The 20,898-nt window shown below is 42.7% G+C and overlaps 1 protein-coding gene across 3 annotated transcripts in view; it reads left to right on the top strand.

Annotated features, from left to right (window-relative positions):
- Positions 1-20,898, top strand: part of LOC138250083 (E3 SUMO-protein ligase RanBP2-like) — a 580,259-nt gene that overhangs the window by 209,051 nt on the left and 350,310 nt on the right. For all 3 annotated transcript variants that reach the window (XM_069204483.1, XM_069204484.1, XM_069204485.1), the window contains exon 15: positions 7,938-8,084. In XM_069204483.1, coding sequence (XP_069060584.1) covers positions 7,938-8,084 — 147 coding nt within the window. The remainder of the gene's footprint in view (positions 1-7,937; positions 8,085-20,898) is intronic.

The following is a 20,898-nucleotide window of genomic DNA, read 5'->3' as shown; positions in this document are numbered from 1 at the left end:
CTGCTTGAATTTTTCTTTCAGTCATTTGCATGCCATCAGGTGTTAAAATGACTCCCAAAAATTCAACTTCTTTGGTATGGAATTTGCATTGCCCTAATGTGCAAAACAAATTATGCTTTCAAAGAGTTTGTAATACCTTTTTTACATGTTCTTCATGTATTTCTTCAGAGTTTGAATAGATCAATATATCGTCAATATAAACGATGACAAAGATGTCTAGGTATTCTCTCAGAACATCGTTTAGGAAATATTGGAAAGCTGCTGGAGTGTTACATAGACCAAACTGCATCACTAGATACTCAAATAGACCATAACGAGTCTTAAAAGCTGTTTTCCATTCATCTCCCTCTCGAATTCGAACTAGGTGATAAGCACCTCGTAAGTCAAGTTTGGTATAAATAACGGCGGATTTCACCTGGTCTAACAAGACTGGTATGAGAGGTACTGGATATTTATTTTTAACAGTGATCTTGTTTATCGCTCTAAAGTCAATACAAGGTCTCAATTCGCCATTAGCTTTGGGTACGAAAAACAGCGGAGAAGCCGCTGGAGATCGTGATGGCCGAATTAACTCGTTGGCTAAGCATTGATAAAGGTATTCTCGTAGGACTTGATTTTCTTTCTCTGATAATGCATAAGATTCTACAATTTGGCATATTGGCGCCGGGTACTAGGTGGATCTGACCGTCGTACGGCCTTTGAGGTGGTAAGGTGCTCACTTTCTTTTCACAGAAAACGTCAGTATATTCTGAATAATGTGGTGGTAGCTCAGTTTCTTTCTCGACTGCAGTAGCGATAGAGTGTTGAAGATTTCCTTCTTTGTCTCGTGTTGGTTGGAGAAATTTTTTTGAACAAGAAGAAAAACGCAAAACCTGGTTGCGCCAGTCAATGCATGGATTGTGTAACATTAACCACAGCATTCCTAAGATAAAACCATATGTGGGAGCTTGGATTATATTGAAGCGAATTATCTCACAGTGGTTCAGATTCTCATCATCTTTGCAAATCATTTGTATTCGTGAGGTTTGTTTAATAACGGGGCCTCCTGCCAATTCACTACCATCAACTGCATAAACAACTTGAGGAACCTTTTTCTTGACACGGAGTATATGTAAATCTAGTGCAGTTTGTTGGTCCACAAAATGTCCTGTTGCCCCTGAATCAATTAGAACTTGTACATTGTCTTTTTCCCTGTAAAGTCAGTTGTACTAAAATTCGAAAATGTTTGACATAGCGATTTGTGCAAGACCACACTGAAGGGATTGTCAATTTGCCCAAGAGGTCCCCTTCATTTTTTCTTGGGCACTTTAGTTTTCCTGTGAATTTTCCAAAGCAATCGCTCTTTCTTTGTCACAAATGTTGGATCAATTTTACCTTTGGGTTTCTTTTGACATTCCTTTACAAATGACCCTTTTTTCTACAATACAGACACTGTCCATTTCTTCGTTGCATGTCTTTCTCCTCTTTGGTCAATGATGGGCGAACAGTTCCGATATTCATCGGTTCTATAATAGGATCGGAGGACAACTGAAGGTGTCTGGACCTTTCCATTCGCCAGTTGGGTTTTTCCCATTTTTTCCTCACTCCTTTTCTCTCTGAGAGTCTATGATCTATCCACAGGGTTAGATTAATTAACTCAGTGTAGGTTTCCGGTTGCGGTTCAAATTGGGCCAATACGTCTTTCAGTTCGTCTTTTTGCCCTTGATAAAATACTGCTGACCTTTTTTCCTCTGGCCAAGCGGTTTCCACTACTAACCGGTTGAAGTGTGACAAATACGTTATCAAGTCTTTGTTTCCTTGATGTAGTTCTGTCGCGTAGGCTCTCATTATTCTAATGAGACTACTGGATTTTGAGCAGCAAGATCATCCACAGTGTGGGGGACTGAGTCTGACCCATGGCGGGTGACACTTGTCGCTCCAAATCCGGGCTTTGCTCCGGCTAAATAGCAGTGCCTCATCTTCTCATCTCTCCCGAAAGGTAGAGGTGATTGGGCAGCCGAGCGCCTGACATATCGTACTTCTCAGGGAAGTCGTGGTCACTCAGGTCACAAAGCTGGTTCTCTCTCTCACAATTCGGTCTCATATATAAATGACAATAAAAGTAGTATAAGTTTTAAAGATTGGTTTAATAAAACGACTGCATTTTGGATAGCAAAGCGTGAGCTGCAATAACCAGAACGACACAACACAACAATATTAAAATGGTGACGATGAGAGTGAAGCATAAGAATAATGCTATCATATTGCCACTAGAATCGATGGACTATTTCCTATCTAAATCATATTTTGAGCACAGCATGTTAAGCTCTAATCCTGCCTTTCAGGTTCCCTTGGGAGGACATCAACCCTCATACCTGACCAAAGGCCTGTAATCTGCATCAGCATCTGCAGCAAAGCATTCAGCATACAGTTGTGGTTCCCTGGCAGGAATCTCCCTCTTGACGTGTAATGGGACTAGAAAGTGTTTTTATAATTAACACAGCAGATGTTCTAAGAAAATGTCCCTACGTAAGGATGTGTATTTTCTACGAATGTTGGAGACTAAACTTCTACCACGTTTACCGACAATGTACCAGACTGTAGCCTTGACTGAAGCACAGAGTGATCAATAATGCGTTGTTTGAGAACACAATGCTGAACTAAGCAAAACAGTTAGATAGAAGAAATTAAAACAAGACCTTAAAACTGGTTATTGTAAAAATAACAATGCGAAGCTGAATAAAATATATCTAGGTCAAGGTGCACAGCGGCCTGGTGTATTAAACTAACGTACATGGAGCTATAACTAAAATGGCTACACAACAGTTCTAGTAACTCTTTGTCTGCAGACATAGTTATTGCACGCCTGTCAAATACCTTTACAAATTCTTCTACAAAATGACGCCAATTCTACAAAAGGGGACTGATTAATCGGACTAATGGCACTGCCCAAGTAGATGCATCACCATTCAGATATGATATAAGGAATTCAATTCTAGATTGTGCATCCGGAAAGGCACTGGGACGACACGTAAAATGTAATTCCACCTGTGTGAGAAAAACCTGAACCTTATTGGGGTCCCCAGAAAATCTTTCTGGTGCAGCTAGAGGAATCTGTGTCGGCACGTTCACATCTATGTTAGTAGGTGTGGAAAGCGTGGGACGAGACTCAGATTCAGAACCATCCACCTTACTTTGTAACTGGGTTACTTTAACTAAATCGGCTGTAACATTTTTTGAGTCTGTCAAATCCCTTTGCATTTGAGTGACTACTTGCATAAGGGTGTCTAAGGTGGCCATTTTGCGCAGCTCACGTAAAGACCAAGAGGAAAGTCTATGGCTTATGGCTGGGTCCAATCTGGGGTGGCATGGTGAGCAAAAGAACGATGGATTAAACTCAGATCTGTGACTCGGGTGAGTGTTTGCATTGTTCAGCACTCCGTCCATCATCCTTTTGTGTTGTTAAGCAAGAAGTACAGCAGGCAGTTTTAAATATGCACTTTGATAAGGAGCACTTATTTGGTCCACAAGTGCATACCACACTTGAAAAGTTAAATAAGAACAATCAAACTGCCAGAGCTATGGGAGCTTTATAGGCCAGCACACATAGGAGTAATTTTCGTTGTGCAGGGTTTAGCAGAGGATTTAGGTCATCATTTCAAGAACAAGCCACAAATCAAACTAAATCCACCTCTCAATACACCAGAGGTTACTTTAGAGGATCATATAGAGGAAACAATAATATGGGAAAAGGAAACCATCTACATCTAGAGGTTCCTCATTAATCACTAAGCAGTGACTTACCAGACACAATACTAAAAAACACCACTCCTGTATGGGGAAGGTTACAACTCTTTTACCCCTAATGGACTCAAATTATCACATATCAATGGGTACTTCAAATTATCCAAAATGGTTAGTGTCTGGAGCTCATTTCTACTCCACTAAATATACCCCCTCGTACACACAAACTCTCACAAGATCATCTAACTCTTCTCAAGAAAGGAAGTCCATTCCCTTCTTCTAAAATGAACTTTAGAACCAGTACCGTTGCAATGCCAAGGAACAGGCGTTTACTCCCTGTATTTTCTAATTCCCCCAAAAAGATGGTTCTCTCAAACCAATATTAGATATCAGACCCTTAAACCACAACATCCTATCAGAACATTTTCACATGGTCACCTTCAGGATGTTATTCCTCTATTACAACTAGGAGACTTCATGACAGCCCTAAATCTGAAGGACGCTTATTTTCGCATTCCCATTCATCCTGCACACCGCAAATACCTAAGATTCGTAGTAGCAGAAGAACATTACCAATTCAAAGTATTACCATTCGGAGTCACAACTGCTCCCAGAGTATTCACATAATGCCTTGCAGTACATCTAAGAAGAAAACAAATTTATGTTTTCCCTTATCTGGACGATTGGCTCATCAAAGCAAATTTATTTCCACAGTGTCAAAAAGATACTCAAACTACAAATCGCCTCCTACATTCTCTAGGATTCACCATAAACTACGTCAGATCTCATCTCCAACCTTTGCAAACACAGCCATACCTAGGAGCTATCCTCAGTACACAATTGGGAATAGCCTTTCCAAACCAAAACAGAGTCCAAGCTTTTCATACATTAATTGCAACATTTAAACAGAACCAAACATACATAGTAAGAACTGTTATGAAACTGTTAGGAATGATGGCATCTTGTATTGCCATAGTGCCTCATGCCAGACTTCATATGCGTCCTCTTCAACAGTGTCTCTCGTCGGTGGTCTCAGGCACAGGGTTAAATGGAAGATCTAGTGTTATTGAACCACCAGACTTTTCTCTCTCTACATTGGTGGAATACCACAAACCTTATGAAGAGGTGGCCCATTATAGACCCTGTGCCTCAGATTACTCTCAATGAATGCCTCAAACAACGGTTGGGGAGCTTATCTCTATCATCCTAACAGTTCAGGGAATATGGGACGACACTCACCGGTCTCTTCATATCAATTACCTCAAACTGCAAGCGATATTCTTACCAATGAAAACATTCCTTCCACAATTGCAACACAAAACAGTGTTGATTCATACAGACAATATGACTGCCATGTACTATCTCCAAAAACAGGGGGGACACAATGTCAACAACTGTCCCAACTAGCACAGTCAGTTTGGAAATGGGCGATTTGTCACCATATTCACATAGTGGCACAATATCTCCTGGGGACAGACAACCATTTAGCAGACCTGCTAAGCGGGATACATCAACAAACACACGAGTGGGAACTCCACCCACAAGTCCTTCAAGAATACTTCACAAAATGGGGAACACCTCAAATAGATCTGTTCGGAACACAGCAAAACAAAAACAGCTAAAACTTCGCCTCCAGTTACCCACACCCTCAGTCCAAGCGCAGTGCTCTGTGAGTCAGTTCAGGGATATTTGCTTACGCTTTTCCCCCTCTCCCACTCTTACCATTCCTAGTACGGAAGATAAAACCATCTTCCCTCAGCATGATCTTAGTGGCCTCTACATGGGCACGTCAACCATGGCATTCATCACTCTTGGAATTCTCAGTTGTTCCTCATCAAAAACTTCCCAACAGACCAGAGCGTCTAACACAAAAACAGGGACAGATAAGACACCCAAATCACTCAACCTAGCGATATGGCTCCTGAAGTCATAGAATTTGGATATTTAAATTTACCACAGGAATGTATGGGTATCCTTAAACAAGCACGCAAACCTACCACTATACAGTGCTATGCAGTAAAATGGAAACGTTTTGTTTGTTACTCTCAAACTAGAAACATTGACCCTCTTCAACCAACCATACAGCACATTGTACAATATTTCTTACATTTACAAAAGGTTAATTTAGCCTACACATCTATTTGTTTACATTTAGCCGCTATAGCTGCATATCTGCACAATAGACAACATATTTCCTTGTTTAGAATTCCAGCTATCAGAGCATTTATGGAAGGACCAAAAAAAATAATTACACCAAGGATTCCTCCAGCTCCATCTTGGAATTTAAACATTGTACTCACAAGAGTCATGGCTCCACCATTTGAGCCACTTCACTCCTGCCCCCTAAAATTCCTTTCATGGAAAGTAGCATTCTTAATTGCTATCACCGCTCTCTTACACGTGTCAGTGAGCTTCAGGCATTAACTTTGGAAGAACCTTTCTTTCAAGTTCATAAAGAAAAAATTGTATTAAGAACAAATTCAACATTTCTTCCAAAAGACATTTTGCAGTTTCATATTAATCAAACAGAATTGCCAGCTTTCTTTCCAAAACCAGAATCAGTGGCAGAAAGAGCTCTTCATACTCTGGATGTGAAAAGAGCTCTTCATACTCTGGATGTGAAAAGAGCTCTTATGTATTATATAGACAGGACAAAAGCTTTTAGGAAAACAAAACAACTTTTTGTGGCTTTCTCGTTACCACACAAAGGCAAACCAATATCTAAAACAACTATAGCAAGATGGATAGGCAAATGCATTCAAACTTGCAATACTAAAGCTAAGCAACAATTACCTGCACCACCTAGAGCACATTCCACTAGGAAAAAAGGTGCATCTATGGCCTTTTTAGGTAACCTACCTATGGCATACATTTGTAAGGCAGCAACATGGTCTACACCACACACGTTTACTAAACATTATTGTGTAGATGTCTTTTCCAGACAAAAGGCAAATGTTGGACAAGCTGTACTTAAAACACTTTTTTCAAACAATTGCAATCCCTACACACTAGCCAAAGCTTTATGGAGAGACTGCTTTACAGTCTACGCGCAGCATGTGTATCTACAGCTACACATGCCATCAAACGGAAAATGTTACTTACCAGTAGACATCTGTTCGTGGCATGTAGTGCTGTAGATTCCCATGCACCCTCCCCGGAAGTGTGTACAGATTGCAGTTTAGTTATTTATATATGTGCATGTAAATAAATTGCATGGACATCTTTTCTATACTACTATATACTCTTTTCACTACCTCACTCTCCCGCCAGCGGACAAACAATGTCCATGCACAGTATTACCGAGAAGAGTAGTCACTCGATCCCGTGACTCAAACTTTCTTCGAACAAAAACAAGTTGTACTACTCCGAACCCAATACTAAATGGACAGCTTATGCACAGAATGTGAATCTACAGCACTACATGCCACAAACAGATCTCCACTGGTAAGTAACATTTTCCTTTCTGCATACTGTTTTGATTACATAAAGACAAATGAAAAATGCAGTAGATTGGCCAATCCCATATCAGTGTGTATTTTTAAAAGAAAAAATACTTCTGGTTTAATGTGCTTACCTTACACTCGCACTCCAACTTTCTTTTCACATATTTATGGACCTGGTTACTCAGTTTTATGAGAAGTGCGGTGTGTGCTGTTTAAGTCATATACCTCAGGTCTTTAGGTATTGTTAAGATTTGTTTTTGTGTAGAGTTCCTGACATCATCAATATCAATAGCATGTACCTTGATATAAAACGCATGTGGGTGATAAGTTACCAGAAGCTGCGTTATACTGGGTCCTTGGTCAGCAAAGTTTGGTCTGAATAGTGGATATCAGTATGTGTAGCTTACTTTCTGTGGTGCCAGGTGATACCCCTTTAAGAGGGAAGGTTATGATAAGCAGTAGTGAGGCACGCAAACTGGACGGTTGTACACTTATTCCGCAAATCTTAGTGGGTGACAGCTCCCTGAGATTTTTGCAGTTATTATTTATTTTAACTTTTATAAGCCCCAGAGACGTCAGAGTGCTTCCCCTTTATACTCTTAATGCTACAGTATATGCACAAGACTATTAAATAATGTATGTGAGTTACAGAGGCACTTTACAGGGTCACTGCCTCAAATTCCAGGATATTTGCTCAATGATAGTAATGGACAAATGATACAGGCGAGCAGTGCTCTTCCTTTTTAAAAAGAAAAAATGCTTTCTTTTCAGATCTTCCAGAGAAAAGCAGAAGACATTGAAAATGACGCAATCTCAGCAGAGGAGCAAGAGGAGTGTGCAAACTGTTTGCAGAAAAGCAAGATGTATTTGTCTAAGATCATAGATCAAAGTTTTGCAGACTCCAGTGTTTCTGAGAAGGTGATGTTGATACTATCTTCAGTGTATTTTTATCTGGAGTTGTTCAGTAGATCTGCAATCCTGAAATTCTTATGTCGTGGTTAGGAAAATTCTCAATGAAGCTGTTACTTCCATACATTTTGTCTGCTTGTTTAAATCTATACCTTTGCAGCATATAGTATAATCCATCCTCCTTTTATGTCTCCTAACATGTTGTCAGAGATGTAACAGTAGCTGTGAAACAGTGCGGTATACAATTATGAGGCCACAATAAATTTTGATGAAATGCGAGCCTGTTTAAAAATCAAATAGTAAATAGGGCAGCAACTACTAATGGGGAAAACTGCAGAGGTAAAAACGTGTCCTGAAAAGAAACTTTTCAGCAGACTGGTCAGATTTATCTGCTTACAAAGGAAAGAGGTTGTGCCTTTTTAGTTCGGGTCTCGGTGAACAGCAAGAATTTCTAAATGGCCTCAAGAGACTTAAAATGTGGAAAGCCATTTTGAAATACCAACCCAATATGCAAAACTCAGTTTTAGACAGTAGGACTGTTGCTCAGATGTGAATTAACGTTAAAAAAACAAAAGAAAACAGGTGTCTGGCAAAACAGGAACAGTTTGTTTAATTAAACATTACGACAGGGAGTGCAGTTACAGAACCGGGGTCTGAGGACTCAGTGTACATCAGTTTGCAGTAAGGTTTTATGCATTTCTCTGAGTAACATAAAGTAATAAAAAACATTCCTTTATTGGTTAAGCATGCAAACAGTTGTCATGGAGTTGTAAATAATGTCCAGATAACAGATGCAGGTAGGCCTCGACCTTGTGTGGACACAATGTGGACCAGCAAGTATGTGTCAAGATGTCCGTTCTGAAGGGCGCGTGGTTGCTGCTTGTGCTGTGTGCGCTGTGTTCTGGTTGGCTAAGTGTTTCTAACTACACGTGGCATTTAACTTTATGGTGTTTTTGGGAATGCACACATCCCTCTAGCCTTGTGTGTTTTATTGAGGCCAATCTTTTCGGAGAAGTCGCTGTGCCTATCTTTGGTATCTGATCTAAGTTTTCCTGTTTGCTTGTTTGTCTGCCGGCTAAGTGTTACCCCCACCTGTGACCTGTCAGTCAGTAAACTCAGACCTAGGTCTGAAAGCCTACCTGACCACATTTCTGTGGCCTGGGTTTGACAGAGGGTTCCTGACAGGGGAATCGAATAATGGTGATGTGACTTCGTTTGTGTATGTGAATGTATCGCTGTGTGCATCAACGTTGATTACTCCAATATTAACATTCCCCCCTCTAGTTGAATTTTCAACTACACCATCAAACCCATATGTCATGACAGTCACGTTTTTGTGGCTTGTTGTCCCACTACCCTAGCTGCAAGCATTCTACCCAATTTGAGGACTGCGTTTTTACAGCAGGAAACCCCGACTTGCAGGAAACAAAACAGTAATAAGATGTAAATGGGGAAAGAATTATGTGCACAGACCAGTCAGCCACCGGGGGGCCAGGAGATCCGGTTTGTGAACCACTCCTGCTCATGGGCACCTCTCTCTTCACACTTGTCTTTTTGTAATTGGTGCAATGCTTGGATGGCAGTAGTCAGAGTCTCATTGTCCGTGTCATCGCCAGGTATGAAAATATAGCAGAATATATAGATTTTTTTACACACCCTACCCTCCATTGCGGCCGTCAAGTCCAGCACATACCAATGTTGCATCACCATGAGGCGGATGTCTCTCAGTTCTTCCTTGATTGCATTAAGGCCGAGCTCAGTGCTGTTCATAATTCTGAGCATTTCCCACTGGGTTATTTGCAACCAGCGGGTGTTTGCTTTTGTCTGCAGGGTGTAGCAGGGTATGCACCCTCCCCCCGATACTTGGGCTTTCGGTGAACAGTCTGAATTCCTCAGGAATGTTTTTGTACTGAGTCCAGCCAAAATAGTCAGCAGTTCTTTTCTCTCAAGCCTGATGCAGCAGTGTTGTTTTCTTCCTTAGCAGGTGTTTGGACAGTTCAGACAGATCTTCTCTGGGGATGACCAGGGTTGGGATGTGTATGGTGATGAGGGAGCAGAGGCCACACCATCCAGGGATGAGGTGAGTTTATGCAAACTCACTGCATTGCTAGTAGGTGCCCATCAGCGTGGAGGTGCCCCATTGCATGTTGGGAATGTGCAGGATTGTGCCACAGTTTTTGTTCGTATCCAGCTGAATGGTTCCGTTGCCTCTGAAAACATTAGGAATATAGCATGAGTTTCCTTACAATGAATAGTTGGCCCTTCTCTTCTGTCTATGTGTACCTATTTATCTCAGTGTCCAGATCTCCTGGCACAGAGTATCTGCGCTGTTATTTAACCATCCCCTATGTGACCCTTTTCTCTTCATATCATCAAAGTAGATGGCCCTGCACTGAAACTTCATGTCTGGGGACCCCCAGTTGTTAACGAAGACAGCCACAGACACTCTAAGGGCCACCCTGGGACCACAGATGGAAGCAGGAGCAGATGCGTTCGTGCAGTGGTTACATGGTGTAGTTACTTCCAAGAATGTCTTCTCTAGAAAATCTCAGGGCCACACAGCATCCTCCTCTATAGCTCCCTTTCTCTGCATCCTGTCTAGCTCAGTTTGGATATGGCTAGGCTCGATGAGAAGGTACAGTGCTGTAGGTTTTGTCTTGTAGCGGGTCAGATTTGCTACTACTTGATAGGACTCAATTAGGTTGTATGTCAGCCCTATTCCTACATAGGTAGAGATGGAGAAGGCATTTTGCTTTTTAGGGGCTACCTCTTGAGATAAGTAAAGCCTATCTGTGCCTACTGCATGTCGTATCAGCGTACAGACGTAACATGTCCGGGCTGATATTTTGAAACCCATGGTGGTCATGTGCTGATACCACCTTTTGTGTAAAAGGGCACTATATAGTAAGTGTGGAATGCTAGTTTTAGGTGTGGTGTAATTATAGGTGACGTGGGAGAGGTCCCTAAGCAAACACAGTGACAATTTCAGAGTAGACTCCCTTGGACTAGGCTCTTCCTTGAAAATGCATGGATGCAAAGGCACCCCTAGTAAACAGAGGGTGTGTAAATCTATAAAAATGCATAACTTATAAAACATTGCAGACCTTGAGATGAATCCGGTGGAGATGTCCATGGTCTTCTGGTGATGAGTTCTTTAGTTGAAACAGTTCAGAAAAAGTCTTTGGAGCAATGTGTAGTTTGTGATCCTGTTGGGGGTATTGCTGTGGAAAGTTCCTGGAGCAATTTGTGGCTCTTGATCCTGTTGGGGGTTCTGGTGTGGCTACTCAGAAGAGATGGTCCGCTGAAGACTTGGTGTAATTAACAGCTCAACTGCAGACCTGTTAAATGAGAGTCCGGTTTGGTTGTTATAAAAGAAAAAAACAATACAGCCTTGCATGTAGCCAATTATTCCTTAGAATTGCCCTGATTTTAGTAAGGCACTGGCAGGTGGCCCAACTCCGGGATACCTAGTTTAAAAAAAATGGTTATTGTTTAGGCACATATTCATTTTTATGGGATGTTGGGCCTCCCCCCCTCTCCTTGCCTGACTAAATTTACATCTGTAGGTATGCTTTACAGGATGATTTTTGTGTGTGTGTGTAAATTCAATTTTTAACTGGTGCTCTTTTGGGGTTTGCCTGCCTTTCAGTCCCCTAGTGTGTGCATGTGGGTGCCATTGGGGTTGGGCTTTTTTTTCAGCTTACACTTGCGTGGGTGATCTGTATTCCCCTGTGTACCTTTATTGACTCAGTTCCATGTGGTGCTTCGCAATCTGCCAGAACCCGTGAGTGTACTGTGGAGGTTATTGGGTCTTTGCTAGCCCAACTGTGCAGGAAGCCTGGCTCCTGACACTGGAGAACAATTACGTTTTGGAACTGAAAGGGGGCATCCATTTGTCTGGAGTCCATTAACTTTCTGTGGGCTCTATTGCTGTTGTGGGCTATAGACCCAAAGGAACTCTGTCTCAGCTGAATGCTCGTTGGCCTCGTTATAGGAACCTGTCCCATTTGACTGATCAGTGGGGGAACCTGGGTTCCTGCTTTTTAAGCACTGATCGGGGAGTTGCTCTGCCCCTCATCGTCAGACTGCCCTGCCCCGTGGTGTGGCCAACTGACCCCGCACCGGGGAATAAGCAGCAGAGTGGGACCTAGGCTCCCACAGGAACCCTGAAGGCAGACAGTAGTATGGGAACCCAATCAACAGCTTCACAACAACCCTGAATGGTGGACGCTATTGAGGATACCCATTCAACAGCCTCACAGCAACCCTGAATTTCCCGAATGCAAGTAAAAGTTTAAAACTCTGTTGTCTTGTTTGCCTTTCTTCTGAGTTTTACTGCAGTGAATTTTAATATGAGCGCGAAATGGATGCTTTGTTTTGGGGATATTAAGGGTTGCTGCGCATTTGAGTTAGGCACCTGCGCGAAGGCATTGATCGCTCAAACAGTTATCCCTCCCTGCCACAGTTGTGTCCCTGTTCCTTGTTAAGCTGGGTTCCCTGTCTCTGGTTGCTGATGCCATGTGTTGGTCCAACTACCTGGCCCATGTTACAGTGGTGCGGCTGTGGACTGACTTCCCTGCGGCTGAGTATGTTGCATTCAGATTCCCCTGGGTTTTGTCCTGTGGATAGAAATTCCGCAGGGACTGGCCCTGACTCATCGACTTCTGCTTGTAATAGGCCCTTAGTCAGCATCTGTCGGCCATGTGGCCCATTCTTTGGCAACTGTGACATTCTGTGGGGTCTGGCTGCTTCCATCCTTCCTGGATTCTGTCATTATAGCTATATTGAAACCATCTGGGGTTTTGTGATGGAGCATCCTTCAGGACTGGTGCCATTTGTATGCTTTTTGCCAATGTGGCCCACTTGAGGGCGGCCTCCTTTAGTTTGTGTTGGACCAACTTAACTGTGTCTCTCTGGGCTTGCTCCTGTTTTTTCCTTGTCCTTTTCCTGTTTCTTTTTATGAAAGTGCAATGTGTGTGCTTGTATCTCCCTCAGGGATTGATATCCAGCTCTACTACGCTGTTCAAACAGCTTTGTATTTCGGCGGACAGCCCCTTCTTGAGGAGATTGCAAAAGAAGATGACCTGGAGCCCGTTTCGGTCCATGTCTGTCCTGTCCCCACTGTTATTTCATCCTGTCTGGGAAATATGTTATGGTCTCCCCAGGTTTCATGGTTTCTGCCATCAGTCTTTCTACATCTGGGCAGGCAGGAAACGTTTCCCTCAGGATCATCCATATTTGGTGCCTGTATGAATTAAATGTGACACCTTCAGGCTCTGTGTTTGTTAGCGTGATTGCGGGTTCGGGCGAACACTGTGTTAGTCTGCTACCTGATAATACTGCTTAGCAGACTTTTAACATCACCTATCACCAGGGTTATTCCCGTGGTGCTCTTCTCAAAGCATGAGTTCCATTTCCCTGCCCCATCCAACAACGGTGGCCATTTAGTCTTTCCTTATCCATCAGAACCCATGGCACATAGATTGTCCCTGATGTGACCTTCTGCAGTAGCAGACTTATTCTTGTTTTGGGCAGCTCCCGTGGTTTCTCCTCAACATAGTGTTTCCATCTCCTTAGACAATCCTGCATGTAAGGGATGTTCCACTTGGGATCTCTCCCTCCATGCCGAATGCAGTCTTCTGCTACAGCTATGTCCTCTGGTTCGAAGGATCCCTCTTCCGGCCAGGTTTTATCATACTGGTCACTTCCTTTGGTCCAGCGGGTGTCAAAAGGGTTGCACAAAGATCTCACCTTCCTCCTAAGCTACTATAACCCTTGGGGCTAGTTTATTTGTCCTGACATTCGGGAGGAGCAGAGGGCGTATTCATTGCTGCTCTTCTAGTGCGCATGCAAAGGTATCATCTTGATTCTCCTGTGTCTAAGCTGAGTTTGCTCCAGGCTACCTTGGTCCCTAATTTCCTCGTCAGCCCCTCTTCTGCGTTGGCATCCTGGTGAGGCTCGGACCCCAGTCAAAAGCCTCCCCTCTGAGTCTACCTCTGATTCTTCCGCAATTGAGGCTTTGTATCTACCCCTGCTCTCCTCAGATGGAGGGTGCGCTGTTCTTTTCTCTCGTCGTGCTTCCAAGGTGAGATCTCTTGCACTCTTTTTCTCTTTTCTCTCTCTCTCTCTCTCTCTCTCTCTCTCTCTCTCTCTCTCTCTCTCTCTCTCTCTCTCTCTCTCTCTCTCTCTCTCTCTCTCTCTCTCTCTCTCTCTCTCTCTCTCTCCGTAATTCACATCTCTCCTCTAACTCCTTCCTTTGTTCTGAGCTATGCCCTGTTCTGCTTAGTCGGGACCTGCCCTCAAGCTCACTCTGTTGTTTCCTCATCTACCTGAGCACCCCTTGACTCCCCCCTCGTTTACAGATCCCGGAGACTGGGACCACTCTCCTCACCTCCACTCGTTGTCTCATTGTCCAGAACTGCTATGAATCTCCCTGTCACTTGAGTGCTTTCCCCAGAACCAGTCGGAGTGTGTTCTCCGTGCTGCTGAGACTCAATGGCTCGAATTAAACGGGTGGGGTTGAACTTTGGGGAGATCTAGTGCCGGACTGGGATGTGCTATGAGTGCCTGGGATTGTTGGCATGTTGTCTGTCATGTCTAGACGTGACAGCTTGATGGGTAGGGGCCCTTGGCCTCCCTCGACCGGCAGATTGGTGTATGCTAATGCGGGGAAAGCAGGCATCAGGGAGATTACCTCGATACCTACATATGGCGGGGGGGTGCGGATGCCTTGCTTGCTGATTGCAGATTGGTGTCATCGGCCTGGGCTTCTTCAAAGAAGGCCCTTAATTCTAGAAATGCCTCTCTTTTGTCCTTCTGTTGCCCTGTATATTTTGTTCGAATGTATGTTCTTGTGTGTTCAGTTATGTTGGTGTCAAAGGTTCCCTCTTTTTGCCAGGGAAACGTGTGCCTTGGTGTGTGTTCCATTCTTAGCAAAACTTGCTAAGCTTTTTTGCCTGTGTGGGTGACCTGTTTTGCATATGCTTTGATTCCATGATAGATATGGGTAGTCTTTTAGGGGATTGTCACACTTTTTAGTTTTTGTGCTTTTAGGGGACTGTAAAGTATACGCATCTAATTTTTCTGTTTTTAGGGGATTTTAAGTTTTACTGTGGTGGCAGGGAAATATGTACACTAGGATTACCAGTTTCTCTGGTAGTGGGGGAAATATAAATGTGGATTACTAGACCTAAGGAGCTCAACATTATTCACAGATGCATGAAATTAAACATTTAACAAACACAAATAAAAAATGCATCTGAAGGATCACAACCTAGGAAAAAGTGTAATTGTTAACTCAAAAACTTGAAATTTGGCATCAAAATAGTAATAGCACATTAAATCATTGACGAAACGCAACACATAACGCAAGCAGTCACAGTGTCAAAACAACACCATTTCAACTGGCGTGATGAAAAGCTGACCGGGCACAAAAAAAATAAAGGTAACGATTTGTCAGAAATACCTTAACCCTCACCTAGCGCATGTTATCCTGTGACCAGGGTAAGCTCCGTGCACTGCTTGGGACGAAATGAGCCTGTTAACCTTGTCGATCTCAGCTCCTAGATAAAGATTGCAAGAATTTTATGCGAAGTAAGAAAGGAATTACGTCCGCAACCATAGGTCCTTCTTGGCCAAACACAAGCTATGCCTAATCTCTTGGATCCCAGTCGTTCTAGTTCTCTAATGTCCTAATTGCACCCTATGTCACACCCAGGGGTTCTGCATACCATCTGTGTCACACCAGCAGTCCAAACGAACACACCTCTCACTTTTTCCAGATACTAACAGTGTTAAGAAATTGGTAGAAAACAAAACGAAAAAAGATTCAAACAATATTCACCTTTTCTAACTCTGACAATTAAAAAAAAAAAGAAGAAAAAAAAAAAGGTGCCTTCGCGGGGAATGCTTTTTCCTAGTTTGCCACACGCCAAATGCTAGGACTAAGGCTCTGATGTAGTCTCTTACCCTTCTGACGGCAGCTTCAAGATGGACCTCCGCCCCACAGATTCAGAAGAACTTTCACTCAATTACAGCATCTACTCATCTTTCTTGTTGCACAAATGTGAATCTGTCTGGGCGGGATCCCCTTCCTTTGGTCGCAGTCAGCTCCTATCTAGCTCGCCAAAATGTTGCTTGAATGTAAATTTACCTTAAAAAAAAAAAAAAAAATTAAAAAAAGTCAAGAGGCGTCTGGTAAAACAGGAACAGTTTGTTTAATTAAATATTATGGCCGGGAGAGCAGTTAAAGAACCACGGTCTGAGGACTGTCTCTCGATGTACATCAGTTTGCAGTAAGGTTTATACATTTCTCTGAGTACCATAAAGTAATAAAAAATCATTGCTTTCTTGGTTAAGCAGGCAAACAGTTGTTAAGGAGTTGTAAAAAAGGTCCAGGTAAATGCAGGTGGGCCTCAACCTTGAATGGACACTATGTATGCCATTGAATACGTGTCCAGATGTCTGGCCTGAGGAGTGCATGGTTGCTGCGTGTGCTGTGTTCGGGTTGGCTAAGTGTTTCTAACTACATATAGCATCTATCATAATGGTGTTTTTGGGAATGCACACACCCCTCTGGCCGTGTGTTTTATTGGGGCCATTCTCCTTAGACGAATGTGGTGACACTGTGCTTATCTGTGGGATCTGATCTAAGTTTTCCTGTTTGCGCGTTTGTCATCCAGTTAAGTGTCACCCCACCATTGACCTGTCAGTCTGTAACCTGAGGCCTAGGTCTCAGAGCTTGCCTGACCATTAATGTTTGTGCTGGGGTTGACAGAGTTCACGACAGCGGAATCTAATAATGGTAATGCAACTTTGTTTGTGTACATGACGATGATTACTCCAATATTAACAGCACCTTGAGTGTCAACATTGTATGGCGATAAATGAAGCCCCAGCCATAAAAGACTTGCCATTAGAAAACTTACCATGTTGCTGTGGTTGTTAAACCTGCCTCTACGACTCTTCTGTATCACTAAGAATGCAGGTGGCTGATTGCTCTCTTGCTGTCATTTGTCTTCTCCACTATTGGCCCATTTCATAGATTCAGGTGCTTGAATTATTCCTACTGTAGGACTGGGGATAATGCAAGAATATGACTATGAAAGATACCAGTGTTAGAGAGCTGTGGGCACAGCTAAGAAACGTTTTCATCCACTTAGCCATAATTACCCTACTTTATTCCCTGCAACAAGCAAGACCACTTCATTATAATTACAACACTATTGCTCTACAATGCAAAAAAAATATTTCAGTTGTTTCAGCTACAATGCCTACACTTCCACCATTTTGCAACCCCTTTATTCTAGATTATACTACAATAAAACCCTCACAACACTAATTTTCATCAGTGGATCTATGTAATTACACAGTGGCAAAACTCTGTACCTCCAGATTCCAACCGTTGGTTAATCCCTGGTTTTGAACGGTTCCCTGGTGAGACACAAGCACATCACGCTAATGCACCTAACATTATAAGATTAAAAAATATACTGTGTTTTTAATGTGTGCCTAGCTTCATGCTCTGGTCACATGTTCGCAGTGATTTTTGTGCGTTTTACCCCAGCTATCATTGACATGATAGATAACAGGTTTCTTTGTACAAAACCTTATGCCTTTTGGTCCTTTGTTTGATGTGAGTGTAGGATCTGGTTGTCTGCTCTATGACACTTTAGTGAATTCTGATTGTTTATCTCATTTGGAAAGTAGTTAATCAGAATACCTTTTACAATTACATCTTTGTCATGTATTCAGTTTATTTTCAAATAATCGTTTTTATGCTGGTCCTGCACAGCTTTTGTTAAAACATTGGGCTTTCTGTTTTTAGGACTACAATGTGTAGATCCGGGATTAGTTATCCATCATGCGCTCATCAATAAATATTTTTTTTAGCCTAAATCTTTATATTCAATCATAAATATTGTCATGTTCAGCATGACAATCTCATCATAACCTTAGACTTTCTCCAGGTTAATAGGTCATGGATCTGTGTTTTAGTTTTTGGACCTCCACTTTTAAAAGTTGAATTGATTCTCTTTTAACATAGACAACGTTGTATGGTATGAAATGCATTTGGACAGCACAGTGTGCATTTGTTCTCTCACACCAAACACACCAGTATGGTTCACTTGACTTCACCTTGTCAGCAGGAGCTTATATTCTGGATACCCTAATGACCCCTGATGATTCCTCGATCTCTGACTGAACATTTTCAGTTTCCTGGGATAGATAGTGACATTTGAATCTTTAGCCAGGAAATGAAGTACCTTCCTCAAACATTCCTAACTGGTTTATTTTCTGTACCATTTCATATGCTGTTTATTTCAACTCTGAACAACAACAGTACTTTTAGCAACCACATATTATATCCAGGCCCTTGTGTCTCTTTAGGTCGAAGTATTGCTGTCATTCTGACCAGAGATAAGCACCACACCCAGGAAATATTGTGATTATGCCAGCTAGAAAGATCAGAGTTGACTGCGTAGGTCACACTACTTTAATTTTTATTTGGCTTTTTAATATCATGATTCCGAAGTTATGGGTCTCATTATCTACGCTGCAGAAGTGAACTGGAAGGTTAAGGTCTCCCAAGTGTTTGCTTGCATGTACCAATGTTTAACCTCTCATACTTGGACAATTTGATTCTTAAACTGGGAGCTTCCTGGAAGCATTGCAACTCTAACAGCAAAACCAACACTGAAATCTGAAGGCTGCAGAGGAAGAGGTATAATGTTCTCTTCCAGGCTGTAACTTTAAAATGATTGCAACCTCGTTTCTGCCCTTAAATGTCTGGGCTGCCCCTGATTAGTGGCAAGAGTGGATAATAAACCTACCTTGTGCCTTTACTTATAAGACTCCTCCGTTGGTTAGCAGTTGACTTTGATTCTCGCTTCTGGATTTTAGTAGTTTGCCAGCATCCCCTTTAGCAACCAATCTTGAAAGTCTACCCCCTTAGCCATGCCTCAGATCCAAATATTTCTGAAGGACCAATCCTCTAAATATTAATGTTTCACTTGTAGAATTCTGTTCAGTTCCTCTTGGCCCTCAGTTTGTTATTCTATGGTTTTCTCCAGTACATGTACTCTGTTGTCAGCATCCTTGTTGATGTCCTGAGATTTGGTGTTTGCTCTTCTCTAGTTGTACTCATTTCTGACAATGTAAATGAAAATCTGGTGCATAGATGTTTTGGTCTGCACCTCGTTTTTTAAAGTGTTGGGTGCTTTGTCTGGTGTACCTGTCCCCTTGGTGTGTTTCAGTTCTTCCTAGTTCCCCTCTTCCTTTTTGTATGCTACCTGTTGCATCAGTGCCTGTGTTAATCTCCTTTGTTGCCTGTCACTGCCTATTGTCTTCTTGTACTTGGTGGTAATAGTTTGAGCCTACCTGACAGGGAAATCTCTGCATTGGTAACTGTATATTATGTACCCTTTTGCTGCTAGGCCACAGACAAAGGGATTCTTCCTACTATTCAGTTTGTTTTTGTGATGTCCCGTTTGAACTCTACTTATGGATGAATTTCTAAGGCCATCAAAGAACGCTAGGCCAAACTTTGCATGGCTTGTGGGAGGGATAAGCATAGGGGTAATGAAAGGTCGAGGACCAGCTTTTTGTCAGGTCCAGATCAAGATAACCCTTGCCCCTACATGCCATATCTTCAAGGGAAAAGAGGAGTAACCACAAGAAGAAGCAACATTCCTCTTCTCCATGGGGATCAAAGTCCAGGGGAAAGTTGTTTCCTTGTGCTTTGCTCCTCCTCCTTCATTGTCGTAACCTCAATTAATGCCCATGCCTCCTTGAGTATCCCCAACTTCGATGTCGCCTTCGCCAGCACCTCAACCAGCACCAGTATTCGCCAAGTTCCCAACTTTGGTTGCAGAGCCAGCTTTCTTTTTAGAGGCTGTGATAGATGTGGACAGAAGAGCGGAAGTCCCCTCTGGTACACTCTCTGGCTGTGCAAGACCTTATGGGGCTTCGCTCTGCACCTCTTCATCGTTGCCTAGTGCTCCCCTGGCACCTTACAGGTTTTCTTCTGATGTAACCTTGTTTTCACTATACACTGGGCCCCTTGACGGCGTTCCCATTTCTGATGTCATTACCAGCACCCATTCCAATGACCCCAGCGCCACTTCTGATGCTGGATGTTGTCACCTCTAAAACAGCTGAAATCCAGATGATATCTCCTGAAGGAGGATCAATACCTGGGTAAGGGACCCCCTACCCCTCATTTCTGGGAGACAATCCATACCCTTTTTGGGGTTGGATTCAGGGTAGTAGCCCCACTATGATCGAAGGATGACAACAAACCCTTGCACCTTCTGATTTTGATTTGTTGGCCCTGCAGGATGCCAGTGGACTTGTCACTTCTCCAGACATTGAGAGAGTCCTGGCCCAGCACCAGCAAAGATGGACTTCATACACACTTTTTACACTGTTTAAGAGAGAAAAAGAATTCCTCTCTCCTCAGTAGAAAACACACCTAACATACTTAAGGATGTGCTGCATGTAGCTCCTACTATGGTAGAACCACTCCTCCTATGTAATGAGGCCCTGGTTGAGGCGTTAAGGGAACTGTGGTCAAAGCCTACATCATGTTCTGCAGTGACCCATAACATAACATATTGCCAACCGCCAGTCCCTTGGGACCTAGCTTTCTTACCCCTTTACCAGAGAGCCTAGCGCTAGTATTCCTTACATCTTCCATTTCTAGGCTGAATGTAGCATCTTTTCTGTCCCAGCCTTCAGACAGAGTTAAAAAAGCCTGAACTGAAGAACGCTCAATCTGTTCGGAGTTTGTCTCCACACTCCTGAAAGCAGCATGCTTGTTGAG

The sequence above is a fragment of the Pleurodeles waltl genome, chromosome 8 (genome assembly GCF_031143425.1).
Source record: "Pleurodeles waltl isolate 20211129_DDA chromosome 8, aPleWal1.hap1.20221129, whole genome shotgun sequence".
Taxonomy (NCBI): domain Eukaryota; kingdom Metazoa; phylum Chordata; class Amphibia; order Caudata; family Salamandridae; genus Pleurodeles; species Pleurodeles waltl.
The sequence above is the reverse complement of the archived record's forward strand: the minus strand, read 5'-3'. Positions and strand labels throughout refer to the sequence as shown.